The following is a 25,345-nucleotide window of genomic DNA, read 5'->3' as shown; positions in this document are numbered from 1 at the left end:
TGTCTTCCAACAAGACAATGATCCAAAACATAAAGCAACATCTACAATAGAATGGTTCAAAAATAAACATATCCAGGTGTTAGAATGGCCAAGTCAAAGTCCAGACCTGAATCCAATCGAGAATCTGTGGAAAGAACTGAAAACTGCTGTTCACAAATGCTCTCCATCCAACCTCACTGAGCTCGAGCTGTTTTGCAAGGAGGAATGGGAAAAAATGTCAGTCTCTCGATGTGCAAAACTGATAGAGACATACCCCAAGCAACTTACAGCTGTAATCGCAGCAAAAGGTGGCGCTACAAAGTATTAACTTAAGGGGGCTGAATAATTTTGCACGCCCAATTTTTCAGTTTTTGATTTGTTAAAAAAGTTTGAAATATCCAATAAATGTCGTTCCACTTCATGATTGTGTCCCACTTGTTGTTGATTCTTCACAAAAAAATACAGTTTTATATCTTTATGTTTGAAGCCTGAAATGTGGCAAAAGGTCGCAAAATTCAAGGGGGCCGAATACTTTCGCAAGGCACTGTATGTAAACTCTGTCAGGACCACTTGTGGGTCGCGGCAGGGCTCCAGGTGGGTCGGGGGATAGTCTATGTAAACTCTGTCAGGACCACTTGTGGGTCACGGCAGGGCTCCAGGTGGGTCGGGGGATAGTCTATGTAAACTCTGTCAGGACCACTGGTGGGTCGCGGCAGGGCTCCAGGTGGGTCGGGGGATAGTCTATGTAAACTCTGTCAGGACCACTTGTGGGTCACGGCAGGGCTCCAGGTGGGTCGGGGGATAGTCTATGTAAACTCTGTCAGGACCACTTGTGGGTCGCGGCAGGGCTCCAGGTGGGTCGGGGGATGACATCACCGAAACAAATGTTTTCAGTATTAACTTAAACGACTAAAACCAAATAGAAAGTATAAAAGACAATGGACTGAAACATATTTCAATAACAGCATATCATCTTTGAGAAAATGTTCATTCAACTAAATAAAAGCTGGACAATTAGACCCCACTGATGTTGTTATAATGTTGGAGCATAAGAACACAGGAGTAACCATGGCAATTGGTGTATTCATTTCCCTCCGTTCATCCTCAAAAAGAAACTCAGTTGGTCACGTCAGGGAGCCTTAATAAGTTTTTAACAAACAGTGACACATGATATTATTGTTATTATAATTATTACTGACAACAAACATGGAGAGACAAATATCAGTCACAACTACATGTTCATGTGATGCATTAAATCACCTGACTGTTTCTATGTCTGTTAGTAAATGTTTTATTTCTCAAAGAGATAATGAATACATGAGAACAATTGACTTTCAATAATTAATTGTCACTGTGTTAATCACAACCAACATCTTGGATCTCTGTTTAGTTGTTACTGTGTTAATCACAACCAACATGTTGGATCTCTGTTTAGTTGTCACAGTGTTAACCACAACCAACATGTTGGATCTCTGTTTAGTTGTCACAGTGTTAACCACAACCAACATGTTGGATCTCTGTTTAGTTGTCACTGTATTAACCACAACCAACATCTTGGATCTCTGTTTAGTTGTTACTGTGTTAATCACAACCAACATGTTGGATCTCTGTTTAGTTGTCACTGTGTTAACCACAACCAACATGTTGGATCTCTGTTTAGTTGTCACTGTGTTAACCACAACCAACATGTTATATCTCTGTTTAGTTGTCACTGTGTTAACCACAACCAACATGATGGATCTCTGTTTAGTTGTCACTGTGTTAACCACAACCAACATGTTGGATCTCTGTTTAGTTGTCACTGTGTTAACCACAACTAACATGCTGGATCTCTGTTTAGTTGTCACTGTGTTAACCACAACCAACATGTTGGATCTCTGTTTAGTTGTCACTGTGTTAACCACAACCAACATGTTGGATCTCTGTTTAGTTGTCACTGTGTTAACCACAACCAACATGTTGGATCTCTGTTTAGTTGTCACTGTGTTAACCACAACCAACATGTTGGATCTCTGTTTAGGGGTCAGTGCTCTAAAATGAGTCTCTCTGGGGAGAGAGAGGAGGGGGGCCCTGCCTCTAAAATGAGTCTCTCTGGGGAGAGAGAGGAGGGGGGCCCTGCCTCTAAAATGAGACTCTCTGGGGAGAGAAAGGAGGGGGGCCCTGCCTCTAAAATGAGTCTCTCTGGGGAGAGAGAGGAGGGGGGCCATGCCTCTAAAATGAGACTCTCAGGGGAACATGACATCAAAGCTAAGAGGTGAGATTACAATGTTTTTTAAGAACTTTGTTTCTAAAACGTTACACAATTTTTTCATCCCCCAAAAATGCACATTTGTTAATTTACTGAGAAATGATTTTGGGAACCTGCAGGTTGTAAAATATTATTGTTCATTAGAATTTTTGAATGTTAACATGACACAATCATTTAGCCTACTCTTAATTATTGCTGTTATTATTATTATTGTTGTTACCAGCTCTTATTTTGACAATATTACCGTTATATCAACACACTTCAATCCTTTTTAATACCAAAAAGGGTTCCATCTTGCTTAATATATGGAACCACTAAAGTTCTATATAGAACCCTTTATAGGAGGTTAGGAAGTGTCTGAGTATACAGTATATATATAATGTATATAGAACCCTTTATAGGAGGTTAGGAAGTGTCTGAGTATACAGTATATATAGAATATATATAGAACCCTTTATAGGAGGTCAGGTAGTGTCTGAGTATACAGTATATATAGAATATATATAGAACCCTTTATAGGAGGTTAGGAAGTGTCTGAGTATACAGTATATATAGAATATATATAGAACCCTTTATAGGAGGTTAGCCTGTCTGAGTATACAGTATATATAGAATATATATATAGAACCCTTTATAGGAGGTCAGGTAGTGTCTGAGTATACAGTATATATAGAATATACATAGAACCCTTTATAGGAGGTTAGCCTGTCTGAGTATACAGTATATATAGAATATACATAGAACCCTTTATAGGAGGTTAGCCTGTCTGAGTATACAGTATATATAGAATATACATAGAACCCTTTATAGGAGGTTAGGAAGTGTCTGAGTATACAGTATATGTAGAATATATATAGAACCCTTTATAGGAGGTTAGCCTGTCTTAGTATACAGTATATATTTGACCCTTTATAGGAGGTTAGCCTGTCTGAGTATACAGTATATATTTAACCCTTTATAGGGCTCTTTGGTCAGAACTCTAGAGGTTCTTCTTCACTGAATTGATCTTCATTATATCCAAACACACTGGTGGTCAGGGAGGCATCTCTTTGTTTGAACGATGGCCCACGTCAACTCTGGATGACTTTTTTACAATAGAATGCAATACATTACACTACATTACATTACATTACATTACATTACAATACAATACAGTACAATACAATACAATACAACACAGTACAATACAATACAACACATTACAATACATTACAATACATTACAATACATTACAATACAATACATTACATTACAATACAATACATTACATTACATTACATTACAATACATTACAATACAATACATTACATTACAATACATTACAATACATTACATTACAATACATTACAATACATTACATTACAATACATTACATTACAATACAATACATTACATTACATTACAATACATTACAATACATTACATTACAATACATTACAATACATTACAATACAATACATTACAATACATTACAATACAATACATTACATTACATTACAATACATTACAATACATTACAATACAATACATTACAATACAATACAATACAATACAGTACATTACATTACAATACAATACAAGACATTACAATACATTACAATACATTACAATACAATACAATACATTACAATACATTACAATACAATACAGTAAAATACAATACATTACCATACAATACAGTACAATATATTACATTACAATACAATACAATACAATACATTACAATACATTACAATATATTACAATACAATACAGTACAATACAATACATTACAATACAGTACAATACATTACATTACAATACAATACAATATAATACATTACATTACAATACAATACATTACATTACAATACAATACAATACAATACAATACAGTACATTACATTACAATACAATACATTACAATACATTACAATACATTACAATACAATACAATACATTACAATACATTACAATACAATAAAGTACAATACAATACATTACCATACAATACATTACAATACAATACATTACATTACAATACATTACAATACAATACAGTACAATATATTACATTACAATACAATACAATACAATACATTACAATACAATACAGTACAATACAATACATTACCATACAATACATTACAATACAGTACAATATATTACATTACAATACAATATAATACATTACATTACAATACAATACATTACATTACAATACAATACATTACAGTACAATACAATACATTACATTACAATACATTACATTACAATACAATACATTACATTACAATACAATACAATACATTACATTACAATACAATACAATACAATACAATACAATACATTACAGTACAATAAAGACTGTGTTTATTGTGTTGCACTGCTCATGTCCGCATTCTGGGATTAGTTGTTTTATGACACTGTTCTGGAACTTCCCGCGTCCCCGTACAGAACTGTCCACGTCCACATTTGGTGTGGCGCCAAGGATATTGTCCGGTTACGTGCAGAGTGGACTGAGGTGATCTTGGGGAATAACGACGGAGTTTGTTACAGTGTTGAGACACCGAAGTTTATTGTTCAATTTGCTTTTTTCTTTACGGTCAGGGACAATATGAGTGTAGTCAGATCCTTTTCACTCTCTATCCTTGTTTCATTTTGTGGTTCACCGGATTTGTCATCATCCTCGAGACAAGAGACAGAGGAACGACCTGCTGGCTAGCCAAAATAGTAGGTACAGCTCTGCAAGCTAGCTAGCTACTCTACCAGCAGCATCCTAGTTATCCTAGCTACTCGGTACAGCTCGGTAAGCTAGCTAGCTACTCTACCAGCAGCATCCTAGTTGTCCTAGCTAGTCGGTACAGCTCGGTAAGCTAGCTAGCTACTCTAACAGCAGGTATTGAACCCCGGGTAAATAATCACTAGTCAGAACCTCAGCGTCTTGAAGTCAGTTCTATTTGTGACGCAGTTCGTGCTGCATCTCCTCATTGGTTTATAGAAGCAGGTACCCACGTGCCATCTCCTCATTGGTTTATAGAAGCAGGTACCCACGTGCCATCTCCTCATTGGTTTATAGAAGCAGGTACCCACGTGCCATCTCCTCATTTAGCAAAAAACATAACTTAACATAAACATAACTTCTTTAAACAATAAAAGCTAATTTATGAACATTTCTGAATATGAATATATAGCTTTTTGGAATTAAACTCTTCTTATTTTTCCCCATCTGAGCTCAGAGTAGACGAGAGATGTAATGTTTGTCTCTGTTGTGTTGAAGTCCAATCAAGCAGGAGAGACCAGCCTCCCCTGTTCCCAGCTGTGTGTCCATGAAGAGTGACTGGTCTATGGAACTTCCTATAGAGTTTAGAAAGGGAGACTTTTCTACTGAACAAAGGTAAGAAGAACTCATGGGTCCTGGTCAGTGAGTTAAACAACACTGTCTCTAGTCATTTCTCCTCTCCCATTTTCCCATTTATTGTTGTTGTTTTCATAATCCATAGGCTAATCATTTTGTCAATTTTCATAGTCCTAAAACAATATTAAACAAACACAACATTCCCTCCCTGTGTGTGTGTGTGTGTGTGTGTGTGTGTGTGTGTGTGTGTGTGTGTGTGTGTGTGTGTGTGTGTGTGTGTGTGTGTACGTGTACGTGTACTCCCTGGATGAGGAGATGTAATCTCATGTTTCGTCCACAGAAACCAACAGGAGAGATCAGAGTCAGAGATTCTCAGTGGTCAGTCTTCCCAGAGTCATCAAACAGACCTGGACTCCATATTCAGTGTATGTGGTCCTGTTATGTACATTTGTTTTTGTTTACCTCAAGTAAAGTTGATCTGTCAATCATTCATTAATGTGTTAATGAGAAGCATTTAGTCTCTTGCTTAACTCATTTACTTAATTTATTCCAGATGCTTGAAGAGAAAATTATGACATTTGTGAAGAACGAGCTGAAGAGGTTCAAGAGGATTCTTAGTCCAGAACTCCCAGAAGGCTTTGAGAGTCAGAAGCAGGAAGTGGTGGACGCTGAAGATGAGAAGCAGGAGAGCAGTGCCAGAGAGGGGGCTCTGAAGATCACACTGCACATCCTGAGGAAAATGAACCAGAAGGAGCTTGCTGACACACTGGAGAAAAGTAAGATCTGTCTTTCTCATGTTGAATGCTGTTTTATATCATTTAAAAGCTGTAACTAAAGTACAGCTAAAGTAGCTGTGTAACTCAATGATATTGTAGCAGCCTTAACTAAAGGTCGACCGGTTATGATTTTTCAACGCAGATACCGATACCGATTATTGGACGACCAAAAAAGCCGATACCGATTAATCGGCCAATTTAAAAAAATATAAAACGTGTTTTTGTAATAATGACAATTACAACAATACTGAATGAACACTTATTTTAACTTAATATAATACATCAATAAAATCAATTTAGCCTGAAATAAATAATGAAACATGTTCAATTTGGTTTAAATAATGCAAAAACAAAGTGTTGGAGAAGAAAGTATAAGTGCAATATGTGCTATGTAAGAAAGCTAACATTTAAGTTCCTTGCTCAGAACATGAGAACATATGAAAGCTGGTGGTTCCTTTTAAGATGAGTCTTTAACCTGTCTACGATACTGGTTCCCAATTGGGAATCAACCCTCCCACGTTCAGCTGAAACGGTGGCGCATGGAACGCAAAAATATTCTTTAAAATATTTAACCTCCACACATTAACAAGTCCAATAGCTCAAATGAAAGATAAACACCTTGTTCATCTAGCCAGCAAGTCAGATTTCTAAAATGTTTTACGGCGAAAACATAGCACATATATATGTAAAACCACCACCAGACACAGCTCATTTGAATAGCCAAAACATGCAATCAACAAACGCAGGATTAAAAAATAAATCGCTCACTAACCTTTTGAAAATCTTCATCAGATGACAGTAATATGACATGTTACACAGTACATATTTTTTTTTTTTCAATAATATGCCATTTATATCCATAAATGTCAATTTACAGTGAGTTCACGTTCAGAAATTACTCAAAAATGCCCGCAGGAAATCTATGTAGCGCGGCAAGATAACGTAAATAGACATCATAAACTTTGACTAAATATACATGTTCTACATATAGTTAGAAAGATACACTGCTTCTTTATGCAACCGCTGTGTTAGATTTATTTTTAACGTTACAGAAATCGCACACTATTCCATATGCTGAGACAGCGCTCAGTTCCAAGCTACATTTCTACGTAATGTTGGAGTCAACAGAAACACAGATTTAAGCATAAATATTCCCTTACCTTCGATGGTCTTCGTTCAGAATGTTCTGGAAGGCTTCATACTTACCCAATACATCGTTTGGTTTCAAGTCTTGCGTCTTTGTATTAGCTACTGCTAATAACATCAGCTGAAATGCACCCAAAACGTCCTCTGGTCCGGAAAAGTTGCGCATCAAAACTTCAAAATTACATATTATATGTCGACTAAACAGGTCAAACTAAGTGCAGAAGCAAGCTTGATGATGTTTTAGACACGCAAAACAAACTTCAATTCAATCGGCCATCGTCTGCCCTTCTCCTGAGTGCTGGAACAAAGGAATGGCTGGGACCAATTCGCGCCCATACGCACAGCCTATTCTCTCGTGGCACGCACTAATTTCACTCCCATAGGGTCAATTCTCGATTTGAACGATTCAAAGCTCTACTGAAAGAGGACATCTAGCGGAAGAGATAGAAAGTGTCCCCAGAATCATAACTGGTTGGGAAGGGTGGGGGCCATGACGTCAAAGTTGCTCCAACTTTCATGGCCACAAAAACTAGTTTGGAAGAATGCCTGCCCTGTGAGTTCTGCTATACTTACAGACATAATTCCAACGGTTTTAGAATCTTTAGAGTGTTTTCTATCCAATAATATTTTTTATTTGCATATATTAGCAATTTTTGACAGATTTTTTTTCCAGTTTACTAGGGGTACCCAATCTCTCCAAAGGGGGCGTATGTCTGCCATATCCTTAACAGGTTTTAATATTCCCTGGTAAGAAGTTTTAGGTTGTAGTTATTATAGGACTATTTCCCTCTATACCATTTGTATTTCATTAACCTTTGACTATTGGATGTTCTTATAGGCACTTTAGTATTGCCAGTGTAACAGTATAGCTTCCGTCCCTCTCCTCGCTCCTCCCTGGGCTCGAACCAGGAACACAACAACAACAGCCACCCCCGAAGCAGCGTTTCCCATGCAGAGCAAGGGAAACAACCACTCCAAGGCTCAAAGCGAGTTACGTTTGAAACGCTATTAGCGCGCGCTAACTATCTAGCCATTTCACTTCGGTTACACCAGCCTCATCTCGGGAGTTGATTGGCTTGAAGTCATAAACAGCGCAATGCTTGATACTTGTATGCTTGTATGCTCAGTCAGATTATATATATTATCTAGCAGGACACGCTAGATAATATCTAGTAATATCATCAACCATGTGTAGTTAACTAGTGATTATGATTGATTGATTGTTTTTGATAAGATACGATTAATGCTAGCTAGCAACTTACCTTGGCTTACTGCATTCGCGTAACAGACAGTCTCCTTGTGGAGTGCAACGAGAGGCAAGCAGGTCGTTATTGCATTGGACTAGTTAACCTGAAGGTTGCAAGATTGGATCCCCCGAGCTGACAAGGTGAAAATCTGTCATTCTGCCTCTGAACGAGTTCCTAGGCCGTCATTGAAAATAAGAATGTGTTCTTAACTGACTTGCCTAGTTAAATAAAGGTGTAAAAAAAAGAATTGGTGTCTAAAAATTCAAATTTCCGATTGAAAATTTGAATTCGGCCCTAATTAATCGGCCATTCCGGTTAATTGGTCGACCTCTAGCCTTAACACAACACCTAGTGACCTCATCAAGTAGCAGCAGGGATCAAATCAAATCAAATTTATTTTATATAGCCCTTCGTACATCAGCTGATATCTCAAAGTGCTGTACAGAAACCCAGCCTAAAACCCCAAACAGCAAGCAATGCAGGTGTAGAAGCACGGTGGCTAGGAAAAACTCCCTAGAAAGGCCAAAACCTAGGAAGAAACCTAGAGAGGAACCAGGCTATGTGGGGTGGCCAGTCCTCTTCTGGCTGTGCCGGGTGGGGATTATAACAGAACATGGTCAAGATGTTCAAATGTTCATAAATGACCAGCATGGTCGAATAATAATAAGGCAGAACAGTTGAAACTGGAGCAGCAGCACAGTCAGGTGGACTGGGGACAGCAAGGAGTCATCATGTCAGGTATTCCTGGGGCATGGTCCTAGGGCTCAGGTCCTCCGAGAGAGAGAAAGAAAGAGAGAATTAGAGAGAGCATATGTGGGATGGCCAGTCCTCTTCTGGCTGTGCCGGGTGGAGATTATAACAGAACATGGCCAAGATGTTCAAATGTTCATAAATGACCAGTATGGTCGAATAATAATAAGGCAGAACAGTTGAAACTGGAGCAGCAGCACGGCCAGGTGGACTGGGGACAGCAAGGAGTCATCATGTCAGGTAGTCCTGGGGCATGGTCCTAGGGCTCAGGTCCTCTGAGAGAGAGAGAAAGAGAGAAGGAGAGAATTAGAGAACGCACACTTAGATTCACACAGGACACCGAATAGGACAGGAGAAGTACTCCAGATATAACAAACTGACCCTAGCCCCCCGACACATAAACTACTGCAGCATAAATACTGGAGGCTGAGACAGGAGGGGTCAGGAGACACTGTGGCCCCATCCGAGGACACCCCCGGACAGGGCCAAACAGGAAGGATATAACCCCACCCACTTTGCCAAAGCACAGCCCCCACACCACTAGAGGGATATCTTCAACCACCATCCTGAGACAAGGCTGAGTATAGCCCACAAAGACCTCCGCCACGGCACAACCCAAGGGGGGGGGGGGGGGGGGGCGCCAACCCAGACAGGATGACCACATCAGTGAATCAACCCACTCAGGTGACGCACCCCCTCCAGGGAAATGGTATGAGAGAGCCCCAGTAAGCCAGTGACTCAGCCCCTGTAATAGGGTTAGAGGCAGAGAATCCCAGTGGAAAGAGGGGAACCGGCCAGGCAGAGACAGCAAGGCGGTTCGTTGCTCCAGAGCCTTTCCGTTCACCCTCCCACTCCTGGGCAAGACTACACTCAATCATATGACCCACTGAAGAGATGAGTCTTCAGCCGTATTTAGCACTAACTGAAGTTTATTTAGTGCTTTAAAAAAGTAGAGCATTGCAGTAGTCGAACCTAGAAGTGACAAGAGCATTGATTAATTTTTCTGCATCGTTTTTGGACAGAAAGTTTTTGATTTTTGCAATGTTACGTAGATGGAAAAAAGCTGTCCTTGAAGTGGTCTTGATATGTTCTTCAAAAGAGAGATCAGGGTCCAGAGTAACGCCGAGGTCCTTCACAGTTTTATTTGAGACGACTGTACAACCATTAAGATTAATTGTCAGATTCAACAGAAGATCTCTTTGTTTCTTGGGACCTAGAACTAGCATCTCTGTTTTGTCCGAGTTTAAAAGTAAAAAGTTTGCAGCCATCCACTTCCTTATGTCTGAAACACATTCTTGTGTTTCAGACATAAGGAAGTGGATGTGTTGTGGTGATTAATATTGAGAGAGAGACAACAACCATCAATAATACCAATAATAATATAATCAGTCACACGAGTCTGTAATGCATTATGAAAACATTTACACATTAATACAGACAGTTAAGAGAATAAATTATTATAATGTAAAACTTTTTAACAGTTCTACAATACTGTAGGCATTAAAACAGATGTAATATTAATATCCTCTGTGTTATTTCTAGATTCAGATGAGCTTGCTGTGATTTGCCAACGTGAACTCAAATCTAATCTAAAGAAGAAGTTTCAATGTGTATTTGAGGGGATCGCGAAACAAGGAAACCCAACACTTCTCAATAGGATCTACACAGAGCTCTACATCACAGAGGGTGGGACAGGAGAGGTCAATAATGAACATGAGCTGAGACAGATTGAGACAACAACCAGGAAACAAGCAAGACCAGAGACTGCAATCAAATGTAACGACATCTTCAAACCCTTAACTGGACAAGACAAAATCAGAACTGTGCTGACAAAGGGAGTCGCTGGCATTGGAAAAACAGTCTCTGTGCAGAAGTTCATTCTGGACTGGGCTGAAGGAAAAGCAAATCAGGATGTCCAATTTGTATTTTCATTCCCTTTTCGGGAGCTGAATTTGATGAAAGGGGACAAACACACTTTCATTGAACTTCTTAATCACTTCTCAATGGAAACCAAACAATCAAGAATCTCCAACTACGACAAGTACAAAGTTCTGTTCATTTTTGATGGTATGGATGAGTGCCGACTGCCCCTAGACTTCCAGAAGAACAAGATCTGTTGGGACGTCACAGAGTTAACCTCAGTGGATGTTCTGCTGACAAATCTCATCAAGGGAAATCTGCTTCCCTCTGCTCTCCTCTGGATAACTTCCCGACCTGCAGCAGCCAATAAGATCCCTTCAGAGTGTGTTCACCAGGTGACAGAGGTACGAGGGTTCAATGACCCACAGAAGGAGGAGTACTTCAGGAAGAGATTCAGGGATGAGGACCTGGCCAGCAGAATCATCTCACACATAAAGACATCAAGGAGCCTCCACATCATGTGCCACATTCCAGTCTTCTGTTGGATTTCTGCAATTGTCCTTGAACACATGCTGAAAATAAGAGAGAAGAGATGCCCAAGACTCTGACTGAGATGTACACACACCTTGTGGAGTTTCATACCAAACAGAAGAATGAAAAGTATCTTGGGAAAGAAGAGACAGGTCCACACTGGAATAAAGAGAGCATTCTGTCACTGGGAAAACTGGCTTTTCAACAGCTTGTGAAGGGCAATCAGATTTTCTATGAAGAAGACCTGAAAGAGGCTGGCATTGATGTCAATGAAGCCTCAGTGTACTCAGGATTGTGCACACAGCTCTTTAAAGAGGAATGTGTGCTGTACCAAGACAAGGTGTACTGCTTTGTTCATCTGAGCATTCAGGAGTTTCTGGCTGCTGTATATGTGTTCCTCTCATTCATTAACAACAATGAGAATCTAATGAACAAACTGCAAACAAAGTCCAGTATCTTTTCTTTGCTGTTCAGAGACAAGTCTGAAGTTGCTTTCTACAAGAGTGCTGTGGATAAAGCCTTACAAAGTGAGACGGGAAACCTGGACCTTTTAATTCGCTTCCTTCTGGGCCTCTCACTGGAATCCAATCAGAAGCACTTACGAGGTCTATTGACAAAGACAGGAAGCAGCTCAAAGACCCATGAAAAAACGGTCATGTACATCAAGAAGAAGATCAGGGAGAATCCCTCTCCAGAGAGGTGCATCAATCTGTTCCACTGTCTGAATGAACTGAATGACCATTCTCTAGTGGAGGAGATCCAACGCTTCCTGAGATCAGGAAGTCTCTCAAAACCCAACCTGTCACCTGCACAGTGGTCAGCTCTGGTCTTTGTGTTGCTGACTTCAGAAAAGGAGCTGGATGTGTTTGACCTGAAGAAATACTCCAGATCAGAGAAAGGTCTTCTGAGGCTGTTGCCAGCGGTCAAAGCCTCCAGAGCTGCTCTGTGAGTAAATAAAATGACATTTAAGAACTAATCATCAGGAAGAAAAATTCAGTTTAGAGAAAAATATGTATTATAATATGTATATAATATAATATAATATTATATTGAATAACATACTGAATTAATGCATTGATTTTCACATTAATCTAGGAAACGGAAGATGAATCTATATGTTGTTTTGGATAATAAACCAAATGCATCTGCCGTTGTCTTTCTACAATACTCATTAAATTAACAGTGTGTTTGTGAAGTCATGATGATCTCTTTGTCAGGCTGTCAGGCTGTGGAGTCACAGAGGAAGGCTGTGCTTCTCTGGTCTCAGCTCTGGAGTCAAACCCCTCACACCTGAGAGAGCTGGACCTGAGTAACAATGACCTGAAGGATTCAGGAGTGAAGCTGCTCTCTGCTGGACTGGGTAATCCCCACTGTAAACTGGAGACTCTGAGGTCAGTATTCCTGTAGTTGGTCAACAAGTGATAACTGTTCACCAGATCCACATGTGTTTACCAGACACACATAGTCCACACCATATGTGTTTGGACAGTGTTTGTTTCCAGTGACACACACACATACACACACACACACACACACACTGGCCACACACACACACTGGCCACACACACACACACACTGGCCACACACAAACCCTGGACAAAAACACACACTAGCCAAGCACGTACTGGCCACACACAAACACTGGACATACACACACACTGGACAAACACACGCATGGGAAACAAACACACACACACACACACACACATACTGGACACACACACACACACTGAACACACAGACACGCTGGAGAAACACATTGGACAAACACACACACACACACACACACACACACACAAACACTGGACACACAAACACACTGGACACACAAACACTGGACACACAAACACACTGGACACACAAACACACTGGACACACAAACAGACTGGACACACAAACACAACAGACAGACGTCATTGTTTAGAAACATGTTACTCAAATATTCTCATTTTCTCTCTACAAGTATAATATTTTAATTAATTAATTAAATATTTTAACTATAATCATTTATAATAATGATACATTCATTTATTAATAGATATGGCAGGTTTCAGGACACTGATGAATCTCAATATGTTTAAAAAATATACTGCCACTATTTTCACCACCAAAGAATATCAGTGTGATTTTAATATGATTTGACTCTTTGCAGGCTGTCAGGCTGTCTACTCACAGAGGAAGGCTGTGCTTCTCTAGTCTCAGCTCTGAGGTCAAACCCCTCACACCTGAGAGAGCTGGACCTGAGCTACAATCACCCAGGAGACTCAGGAGTCAGACTGCTCTCTGCTGGACTGGAGGATCCACACTGCAGACTGGAGAAACTCAAGTATGTAGAGGGTTTATGTCAATGTTCATATCAGACATGTTTGACTTATCAGGATAGTTAAGACAAACATTCTTACCAACACTTGGACAAAGTTATATGATGTGTGTGTGTGTGGACACTCACACACACACTGGACACACACACACAAACACTCACACACGTGTGTGTGTGTGTGTGTGTGTGTGTGTGTGTGTGTGTGTGTGTGTGTGTGTGTGTGTGTGTGTGTGTGTGTGTGTGTGTGTGTGTGTGTGTGTGTGTGTGTGTGTGTGTGTGTGTGTGTGTGTGTGTGTGTGTGTGTGAGAGTTCAGGTGTATCCCTCAATGACTGTCTGTTCTTCTGCTTACCGCTACAGTGTGGAACATGGTGGAGAGAACAGAATGAAACCTGGGCTTAGAAAATGTGAGTGTTGACTGCTGTGAAGAATATGACTAAGAATAAGTCTTAATTCAAGTTAAGTCAAAGTCAACGACCACCATCATTACTGACTTGGTCATATTAAATATCAGCTGTAGTTCTACAGAAGCAGAAATCAGGGACACCAAAGTTTACAAAGAGTTGCTTTGACAATGTGTGTGTGTGTGTGTGTGTGTGTGTGTGTGTGTGTGTGTGTGTGTGTGTGTGTGTGTGTGTGTGTATGTGTGTGTGTGTGTGTGTGTGTGTGTGTAATTAATGGGAATAAGTGTGTTTTATATTACCAGACACTATAACATATGATCATTCAACAAGTCTCAAGTTACCTTAACTTCTCCTTTTGATACCTAGAAACATCTACATTAAATTAATTAGTAATAAGTGAGTTAACATTCTAATGTGAATGATGATGTTTTCTAATATTGTGTCTGGTTTCATCCATCAGATGTCTGTGATCTCACACTGGACCTAAACACAGTAAACAGACTCCTCTCTCTGTCTGAGGAGAACAGAAAGGTGACATGTAGGAGAGAGAAGCAGCCGTATCCTGATCACCCAGAGAGATTTGTGGGCTGGAGACAGGTGCTGTGTAGAGAGGGTCTGACTGGGCGCTGTTACTGGGAGGTAGAGTGGAGTGGGAGAGGGGCTGATATAGGAGTGACATATAAAGGAATCAGCAGGAGAGGAAGGGGTGATGACTGTTGTCTTGGATACAATGACAAGTCCTGGAGTCTGTCCTGCTGTGACAACAGTTACAGAGCCTGTCACAATAATATTCCCACTACCATAGACGTCCCTTCCTCCAGCTCCCACAGGGTAGGAGTGTATCTGGACTGGCCAGCCGGCACTCTGTCCTTCCATAGAGCCTCCTCTGACACACTGACCCACCTGATCACATTCACCTCCACATTCACTGAGCCCCTCTATCCAGGGTTTAGGGTTTGGTGGTTTGGTGACTCAGTGTCCCTGAAATAATAACCTGACACACTGGACACACACACACACACGCACACACACTCAAACACTCACATTGCACACACACACACTGGACAAAGACACACACACTGGACAGAGACACACACACACACACTGGACAAAGACACACACACAGGACAAACACACACACACACTGGGCAAAGACACACACACACACACACTGGGCAAAGACACACACACACACACACTGGGCAAAGACACACACACACACACACTGGGCAAAGACACACACACACTGGACACACACACACCTGCTGGACACACACACTGGATACACAAACACACACTGGACACACACACACACACTGGACAGAGACACACACACACACTGGACAGAGACACACACACACAAACTGGACAGAGACACACACACACACATACACTGGACAGAGACACACACACACAAACACACACACACACACACACTGGACAGAGACACACACACACACACACACACTGGACAGAGACAATCACACACACACTCTGGACACACACACACACTGGACACACACACTGGGCACACACACACACACACTGGACACACACACAGGCACTGGACACACACACAGGCACTGGACACACACACACACACACTGGACACACACACAGGCACTGGACACACACACACACACACACACACACACACACACACACACACACACTGGACACACACACACTGAACACACACACACACACTGGACAAACACACACACACACACACACACTGGACACACACACTGGACACACACACACACTGGACACACACACTGGACACACACACTGGACACACACACACACACACACTGGACACACACATACACTGGACACACACACAGGCACTGGACAGACACACACACACACACTCACACACTGGACACACACACAGGCATTGGACAGACACACACACACACACACACACTGGACACAAACACACTGAACACACAAACACTGGACAAACACACACACACACACACTGGACACACACACACTGGAAACACACACACACACTGGACAAACACACACACACACTGGACAAACAAAAAAACACACACACACAAACACGCTGGACACAAACACACACACACTCAACACACACACACACGCTAGACACACACACTGAACACACACACACACACACACACTGAACACACACACACACACTGAACACACACACACACGCTAGACACACACACACACACTGAACACACACACACACGCTAGACACACACACACACACTGGACACACACACACACACTGAACACACACACACACACTGGACAAACACACACACTGGACACACACACACACACTGGACACACACACAGGACAACACACACACAGGACACACACACACACACTCTGGACACACTGGACACAAACACTGTGTGTGTGTGTGTGTGTGTGTGTGTGTGTGTGTGTGTGTGTGTGTGTGTGTGTGTGTGTGTGTGTGTGTGTGTGTGTGTGTGTGTGTGTGTGAGATCGTTCAGGTGTATCCCTCAATGACTGTCTGTTCTTCTGCTTACCGCTACAGTGTGGAACATGGTGGAGAGAACACAATGAAACCTGGGCTTAGAAAATGTGAGTGTTGACTGCTGTGAAGAATATGACTAAGAATACGTCTTAATTCAAGTTAAGTCAAAGTCAAAGACCACCATCATTACTGACTTGGTCATATTAAATATCAGCTGTAGTTCTACAGAAGCAGAAATCAGGGACACCAACGTTTACAAAGAGTTGCTTTGACAATGTGTCTGTCTGTCTGTCTGTCTGTCTGTCTGTCTGTCTGTAATTAATGGGAATAAGTGTGTTTTATATTACCATACAGTATAACATATGATCATTCAACAAGTCTCAAGTTACCTTATCTTCTCCTTTTGATACCTAGAAACATCCACATTAAATTAATTAGTAATAAGTGAGTTAACATTCGAATGTGAATGATGATGATTTCTAATATTGTGTCTGGTTTCATCCATCAGATGTCTGTGATCTCACACTGGACCTAAACACAGTAGACAGACACCTCTCTCTGTCTGAGGAGAACAGAAAGGTGACATGTAGGAGAGAGAATCAGCCGTATTCTGATCACCCCGAGAGATTTAAGGACTGTGGACAGGTGCTGTGTAGAGAGGGTCTGACTGGGCCCTGTTACTGGGAGGTAGAGTGGAGTGGGATAATGGGGGCTGTTATAGGAGTGACATATAAAGGAATCAACAGGAGAGGAAGGGTTGATGACTTAGATACAATGATAAGTCCTGGAGTCTGTTCTGCTCTGACAACAGTTACATTGCCTGTCACAATAATAATCTCACAACCATAGACGTCCCCTCCTCCAGCTCCCACAGAGTAGGAGTGTATCTGGACTGGCCAGCCGGCACTCTGTCCTTCTATAGAGCCTCCTCTGACACACTGACCCACCTGATCACATTCACCTCCACATTCACTGAGTCCCTCTATCCAGGGATTTATGTTTGTGTTGACTCCTCAGTGTCCCTGAAATAATCACCTGACACACACACACTGGACACGTTCACTGGACACACACACACACACTCACTGGACACACACACACAAAACTGGAAACACATACAAAGTGTTTTAGATGGATCCTCTGTTTATCATCTTGTTTTATACTGTTTTAGATGGATCCTCTGTTTATCATCTTGTTTTATACTGTTTTAGATGGATCCTCTGTTTATCATCTTGTTTCATACTGTTTTAGATGGATCCTCTGTTTATCATCTTGTTTTATACTGTTTTAGATGGATCCTCTGTTTATCATCTTGTTTTATACTGTTTTAGATGGATCCTCTGTTTATCATCTTGTTTTATACTGTTTTAGATGGATCCTCTGTTTATCATCTTGTTTTATACTGTTTTAGATGGATCCTCTGTTTATCATCTTGTTTTATACTGTTTTAGATGGATCCTCTGTTTATCATCTTGTTTTATACTGTTTTAGATGCATCCTCTGTTTATCATCTTGTTTTATACTGTTTTAGATGGATCCTCTGTTTATCGTCTTGTTTAATACTGTTTTAGATGGATCCTCTGTTTATCATCTTGACCCATAATAAAATGTAACATTTGACATTGTATTTTCTGTATCTTACTATTTTGAAACCCCAAAATAAAAACAGTGTTATTGAAAATCCCCCCTACAGCTGTAAACAAAGACTCTAGTATCTCAGAGAGAGGCTTTATCCTCTCACACTCCATCAAACAGTGTTATTAAAAATCCCCCCTACAGCTGTAAACAAAGACTCTAGTATCTCAGAGAGAGGCTTTATCCTCTCACACTCCATCAAACAGTGTTATTGAACATCTCCCCTACAGCTGTAAACAAAGACTCTAGTATTTCAGAGAGAGGCTTTATCCTCTCACACTCCTTAAAACAGTGAAACATTGTTTCTCTTATATTACATAAAGGACATCCATCTCCAACATCTGAGTTAATGACAGAAACAAAAGCATTAACTGCAATGATGCCATGTATCACCCCCCATTACATATCACCAGTCCCCATCAATACCCTCCATTACATATCACCAGTCCCCTTTAGTAACGGTGGCTTGTACAGTTTGAATAAACTGAAACCAGAAGGCAGCAGCCCTACCAGCCAGATGTACAAGACCTTAACCTCCTCTTTTGACAAATACAAAACACTTTGTGGAACCCAAAACAATATTTGCCTGTATCTTGGCCAGAAGGCCAGACGAGGCTCTAAACATGACAACCGATGCCACAGTGCAGAGGAAACATACGAGATATCAGCCAACACCATCTCCTCATCCTCCTTCCACCATATCAGCCAACGCCATCTCCTCATCCTCCTTCCACCATATCAGCCAACGCCATCTCCTCATCCTCCTTCCACCATAGCAGCCAACACCATCTCCTCATCCTCCTTCCACCATAGCAGCCAACACCATCTCCTCATCCTCCCTTCCACCATATCAGCCAACGCCATCTCCTCATCCTCCTTCCACCATATCAGCCAACGCCATCTCCTCATCCTCCTTCCACCATATCAGCCAACGCCATCTCCTCATCCTCCTTCCACCATAGCAGCCAACACCATCTCCTCATCCTCCCTTCCACCATATCAGCCAACACCATCTCCTCATCCTCCTTCCACCATATCAGCCAACGCCATCTCCTCATCCTCCTTCCACCATAGCAGCCAACACTATCTCCTCATCCTCCTTCCACCATATCAACCAACGCCATCTCCTCATCCTCCTTCCACTATAGCAGCCAACGCCATCTCCTCATCCTCCCTTCCACCATATCAACCAACGCCATCTCCTCATCCTCCCTTCCACCATATCAACCAACGCCATCTCCTCATCCTCCTTCCACCATATCAACCAACGCCATCTCCTCATCCTCCCTTCCACCATATCAACCAACGCCATCTCCTCATCCTCCCTTCCACCATATCAGCCAACGCCATCGCCTCATCCTCCCTTCCACCATAGCAGCCAACGCCATCTCCTCATCCTCCCTTCCACCATATCAGCCAACGCCATCTCCTCATCCTCCTTTCCACCATATCAACCAACGCCATCTCCTCATCCTCCTTCCACCATATCAGCCAACGCCATCTCCTCATCCTCACTTCCACCATATCATCCACCCCATTCCAATTTTTCTTCCATTGTCCCCTCATCACTTACACCATTCCAACCCCCCCTGGCAAAGCCATGATCCATCCAGACCATTTCTCAATCTGTAAAGCACAACTTCTTCCCAATTTACCATTGCAGAGGATATTCCCTTAACTTCTTGAGACTAGGGGGCAGTATTTTGATGTTTGGATGAAAAACGTGCCCAAATGAAACGGCCTATTTCTCAGGCCCAGAAGCTAGAATATGCATATAATTGGATTAGGATAGAAAACACTCTAAAGTTCCCGAAACTGTCAAAATATTGTCTGTGAGTATAACAGAACTGATATTGCAGGCGAAAGCCTGAGGAAAATCCAACCAGGAAGTGCTGTTATTTTGAAACCTCTCTGTTCCATTGCATGCCTTCCCTCCATTTAATAAAGGGATATCAACCAGATTCCTCTCTCTATGGCTTCCACAAGGTGTGAACAGTCTTTAGACATAATTTCAGGCTTTTATTCTGAAAAATGAGCGAGAATGATCACATCGCATCAGTGGATAGCTGGGTGTCCCCAGATTTGTGCATGCGCGAGCCACTGGAGCGAGACCTTTTCTCTCTCTTTGCTATTGAAAAGGCTACCGTCCAGTTGAAATATTATCGATTATTTATTGTAAAAACAACCTGATGATTGATTATAAAAAACGTATGACATGTTTCTACAAACTTTCTGGATACTATTTGGATTTTTCGTCTGCCCGCCGTGACCGGCACGAGCCTGTGGATTACTGAACAAAACGGGCCAACCAAATTGAGGTTTTTGGATATAAACAGAATCTTTATTGAACAAAATAAACATTTATTGTCTAACTGGGAGTCTCGTGAGTGCAAACATCCGAAGATCATCACCACTACTTGCATTCGAAATTACTGTTTTTAGGCCTACATCAGAATCATAACTCTTCCTATCAGGAATTTCGTTACAATCTTCATTTAAAAAAAACAGTCTAATATTGAAACAAGATACAACCTAGCCTCCCTACTTGTTCTGTAGACATGCATTCAGCACTCCACGGGTCAGAACCTGGAATCGGCTGGTACCTCACCATATATTGTCATCGATTTCTCCAGAGTCCTGGAAATAAGGCCTCGTACACAGGGAATTAGACAACAGCCACATAAAACTAAAACAGTCACATCAGGTGAATGTAGCCCATAACACAGTGATCATAACATTTTTCCAATTTCCAAACGTACTATCAAACCAAGTCGTCAGATAAGTATCAACCCCAGAGTTTTCTGCCAAACCGTGAGCCAAGGTGGTCAAACCAGCTGAGGCTTCGGTCACTGATTCGTCCGGAGCTGTGTTATTTGGGATGTAAGTACAACACATGGTCCCGAAAATCACGCATACTCCTCCCTTTTCAGCCAATAACATATCTAATGCAATTCTATTCTGCCAAGCCATCAGGCTGGTTGCTTCAGTCTGTTCTGCCAAACCTTTAATAGCATCTCTGGTATAATTGATAAAGCGCTGTTGAATATAATAAATGTAATTAATCCAGTCCACGTTCTTATTGAGAGTAGACCACCAGGAAATGCTTAACTCTAATCCTGCTACGATCTGATTTCTTGCTTTGAACTCGTCTGGTATCCCCAGTAGAACCTCAACGTTATCAATATATACTCTCTCTTCAAAAGACCCAGATGGAGTACTTATTTTCTCCCGTTTGGCTAACGTCATGTCTTAGTGTTGAATGAGTGTGAAAGGCATTCCCAAATGTACAAGGGAGCATAATCCTGTCCAATCTGCCGGTAAAACCTGGCCCTGACATCATTCCCCCACACAACCTCCAGATCTCAGCCCTGGCCCACTTTACCTTATTCAAACAGCCTGTCAAATTAGACATGGTCTCGTCAGTGGTAATATTCTCTGTCCAATTGCAGGTACTAACTTCCCCTACATATTTCCCAAGAGTACTGTACCGGGCCAAACGGTAATAATCTCCTCCGGTCACTGTAAAGGGAGGAAGTCTTGATTTAAAGGGGAACCTGTGGATATAAATAGTGCAAATCAATGTAATTGTCATTATCTGGCATTCCTGCTTTCGTGAACAGCTTTACCATACTGGCCTAACCTCCTCTACCCGGAACTGTACTAGGGTGTCGACTGAAAACTGGTCATATCCAACATACAATAATCCTAGATCCTCTTTCATTACTTTTTAAAGGGTAAGGCGTATCTTTATGCAATACATCCCTCTCTCCGGATTACAGTCAAAAACTCTCACCTTCACTATACTCCACCTCCTTCCATACTGGGTAAGTAGATTCATATAGCCCTCTCTCTCCCTATGAGCTATGACCTGTCCCCACGACCCACATGGGGACCTGCACCGATATATACCGTAATGGCTCAGAGTCCTAGACTGCCATGTAGTTAAAGACCCCATTTGGTCTATATAAAACTCCATTGAGAGATCCTTCCCAACCTCTACTCCAACTTCCTGTCTACCCAGATCTAGGGATCTCTTATGCTTGTTTGGAACAAAATCCTCATTGTCTAAACCATGGGTCAATTACCACTCTCCGCATACTCAGGTGGGACGTGCTGTATCAGGAATATGGCCCCCACGAGAAGACAGCTCAGACGAACAGCCCTCCGATGAAGCCCCACCCTTTTCCCAGAAAATATATCACCAGCAAGAGGCCAAGACTTCACTTCTATGAACGCTCACAGCTGGGGAAAAATCGGGAATCTTCAATAGTAGTTTGACCCCCGCACCCTAAAAGGTTTGCGGTTCCTCTCCTACGTCTGTGATTGTTCGACAGTGTCAGTGTGTCCTACCCTCCCACAATGTGTGATACGCACCCCAGGAACTCTTTCAGCTATCCTCACCACGAAGGAAGTCACCAGGAGTGCTTGGTATGGTCCCCCCAACAGGCTTCAGGGACCGGATTGAGTGACCTCACCTGTAATGCATAAAATCCTGGACATACAGGCTTGGTTAACAAACAGTTTCTCATATGTTTTATCTGATTCTATCTTTAACTTCTATGCCTATTTGTTAGCTAAATTTTTTAAAATGTATTATTAGTTTATTATCCAATAGGCCACTAAGTGTCCTATCCTAGACCACAAACTTACCCATCCCCCTTTTGATACCTGGCTCTGCCCAGGTAACAACCTTTATCTACCCTAAATAATGACTAGTAATGACTAGTAGGATTAGTAAATTATCCTTATGTTCTGACATTATCATGTATGTCCAATTCTCCCTTGGGCATCCATTAGGGGCGGCAGGGTAGCTTAGTGGTTAGAGTGTTGGAGTAGTAACCAGAAGGTTGCAAGTTCAAACCCCCAAGCTGACAAGGTACAAATCTGTCGTTCTGCCCCTGAACAGGCTACTGTTCCTAGGCTGTCATTGAAAATAAGAATCTGTTCTTAACTGACTTGCCTAGTTAAATAAAGATTTTAAAAAATCAATCCTGTACCAATTCTCTGTCAAGTGTCTTATCTACTTTAAGAAGTATCTGTGCTACTTATATATTCTTAAATATATAAACAGTAATTCCTTTCTCTCCTATCTCTCAAATACCACTAAGCGTCTCACTGACTTTATCTAAAATCATTGATTTTTGACTATATTAGTAATATCAGCTTCCATTCGGGTTCTTTGTCTGAGTCAGATTTTGGACGCCTCCCTTCCATTCTCTTTGTTCTCCTATAACGGTAATCTCCCGTTAGTTCTGACACTTCCTTTGAGGAATTTCTATCCATCCTTACCGTTACTTAGCTATGGTATTTAATCACTTATCTATGCCTTTCTATATTTAATTTTACATTCTATGTGCGTGTATTTCTATGAATCTGCTATTTACCGTTACTTAGTTACTTTAGTTGCTTTTCTGTCTGACTATGTGTGTGTCTCTTTAAAGATAATCAGTATGTATTTCTCCTTTTTGGAAACCACGTCTATAGATGACTTTTGATCGGACATTACATTTCACCAGTAGGATATTCTCCTTGGGACTTTCAACGTTAATATCTCATATCTCACTACTCTAAACTAAGTTAACCTCATCCTTTGATATTAATTTCTTTCAGCATTGTACAGGTTCAATTAGTCTGTTCGCCTAGAATTACCCTGCCTTCTCACCAAGCCAAATTTATCCTCACCTGTTATATATATATATCTTATCTGCTACTTCTTGATAGTCAGACTACTTCCCATATACAGATAGACTCAGGTTAAAACTTTATTTAGGTATATTTTTTTAATTAATGGCTATCCTATTTGTACGGAACAAGCGTCCTAATTCCCCAATGCGTACTATATCTCTCCTTTAATAACCTTCCGGGTGGCAAAACCAGGATTTATTAAGCTCTAGTTTATTTATGGTAGTGCACCTTACCACAGGTCAATTTCAGACCTGTTTCCTTCCTATCGATTTAGGTTAAAACCCAAGGTAGAAACCCATTTTATTTGTTCAGAATATTTAAGCACCGATCATTGATTCAATCCAAACTCCTTTAGAACATGAATCAAAAATATATCCTAAATAATCCCTCCCAAATTCGAGAATAAAGGCTACTGACCTGCTGCCCTGTTCGTTTGGATCTAGTCACCACCCCTGTCTTCTGGGGTGTATACCGGCCTGTTTTTTTTAAACCTCAATTCAGAGGCCAGGTCTTAACTAACGTGCACGATTTTAACGGCGTACGACCTCCAGATGGCAGGGACGGATATTTAGATCCGGCTCGAAGGACCAATTTGTTAAAGGAATTAAATTGCTCTATGTTGTAATACCCAATTAAAATTAAACACTCTGTCGATTCATAAGGATTTGTAAGACCCTTATTCTATAATAATGGACAGAGCCCAGTCTTAAAGTCCAACAGCAGAGTTTATTCACGAGAGTACTGAACACGATACAGGTTACCACAGGTTATAAACTGAAAATGACGTCATTAGTTCCAGTACCAACCCGTGCCATCTCCGTTCCAGTACAAAGGATGTATCTCAAGCCTTCCCACATCTGTCTCCCTACCAATTTAATATAATTTATGACTGAGCCAAGGTTTTCCGGTGTAGATAAGCATTCTAGCCAGTCTGAAGATATCGTTA

General features: G+C 41.2%; 1 protein-coding gene across 1 annotated transcript; it reads left to right on the top strand.

Moving 5' to 3' along the window:
* Positions 1-2,214: 2,214 nt before the first annotated feature.
* LOC139421795 (NLR family CARD domain-containing protein 3-like) lies at positions 2,215-15,586 on the top strand. The gene is given in 11 exon segments (XM_071172915.1): positions 2,215-2,233; positions 4,664-4,730; positions 5,487-5,603; positions 5,905-5,989; positions 6,118-6,340; positions 11,032-11,928; positions 11,931-12,819; positions 13,092-13,265; positions 14,027-14,200; positions 14,553-14,599; positions 15,057-15,586. Coding segments are annotated over 11 exon segments (3,222 nt in total).
* Positions 15,587-25,345: the final 9,759 nt, after the last annotated feature.

The sequence above is a fragment of the Oncorhynchus clarkii genome, chromosome 12 (genome assembly GCF_045791955.1).
Source record: "Oncorhynchus clarkii lewisi isolate Uvic-CL-2024 chromosome 12, UVic_Ocla_1.0, whole genome shotgun sequence".
Classification (NCBI taxonomy): Eukaryota; Metazoa; Chordata; class Actinopteri; order Salmoniformes; family Salmonidae; genus Oncorhynchus; species Oncorhynchus clarkii.
This window is presented reverse-complemented; position numbering and strand designations above follow the sequence as displayed.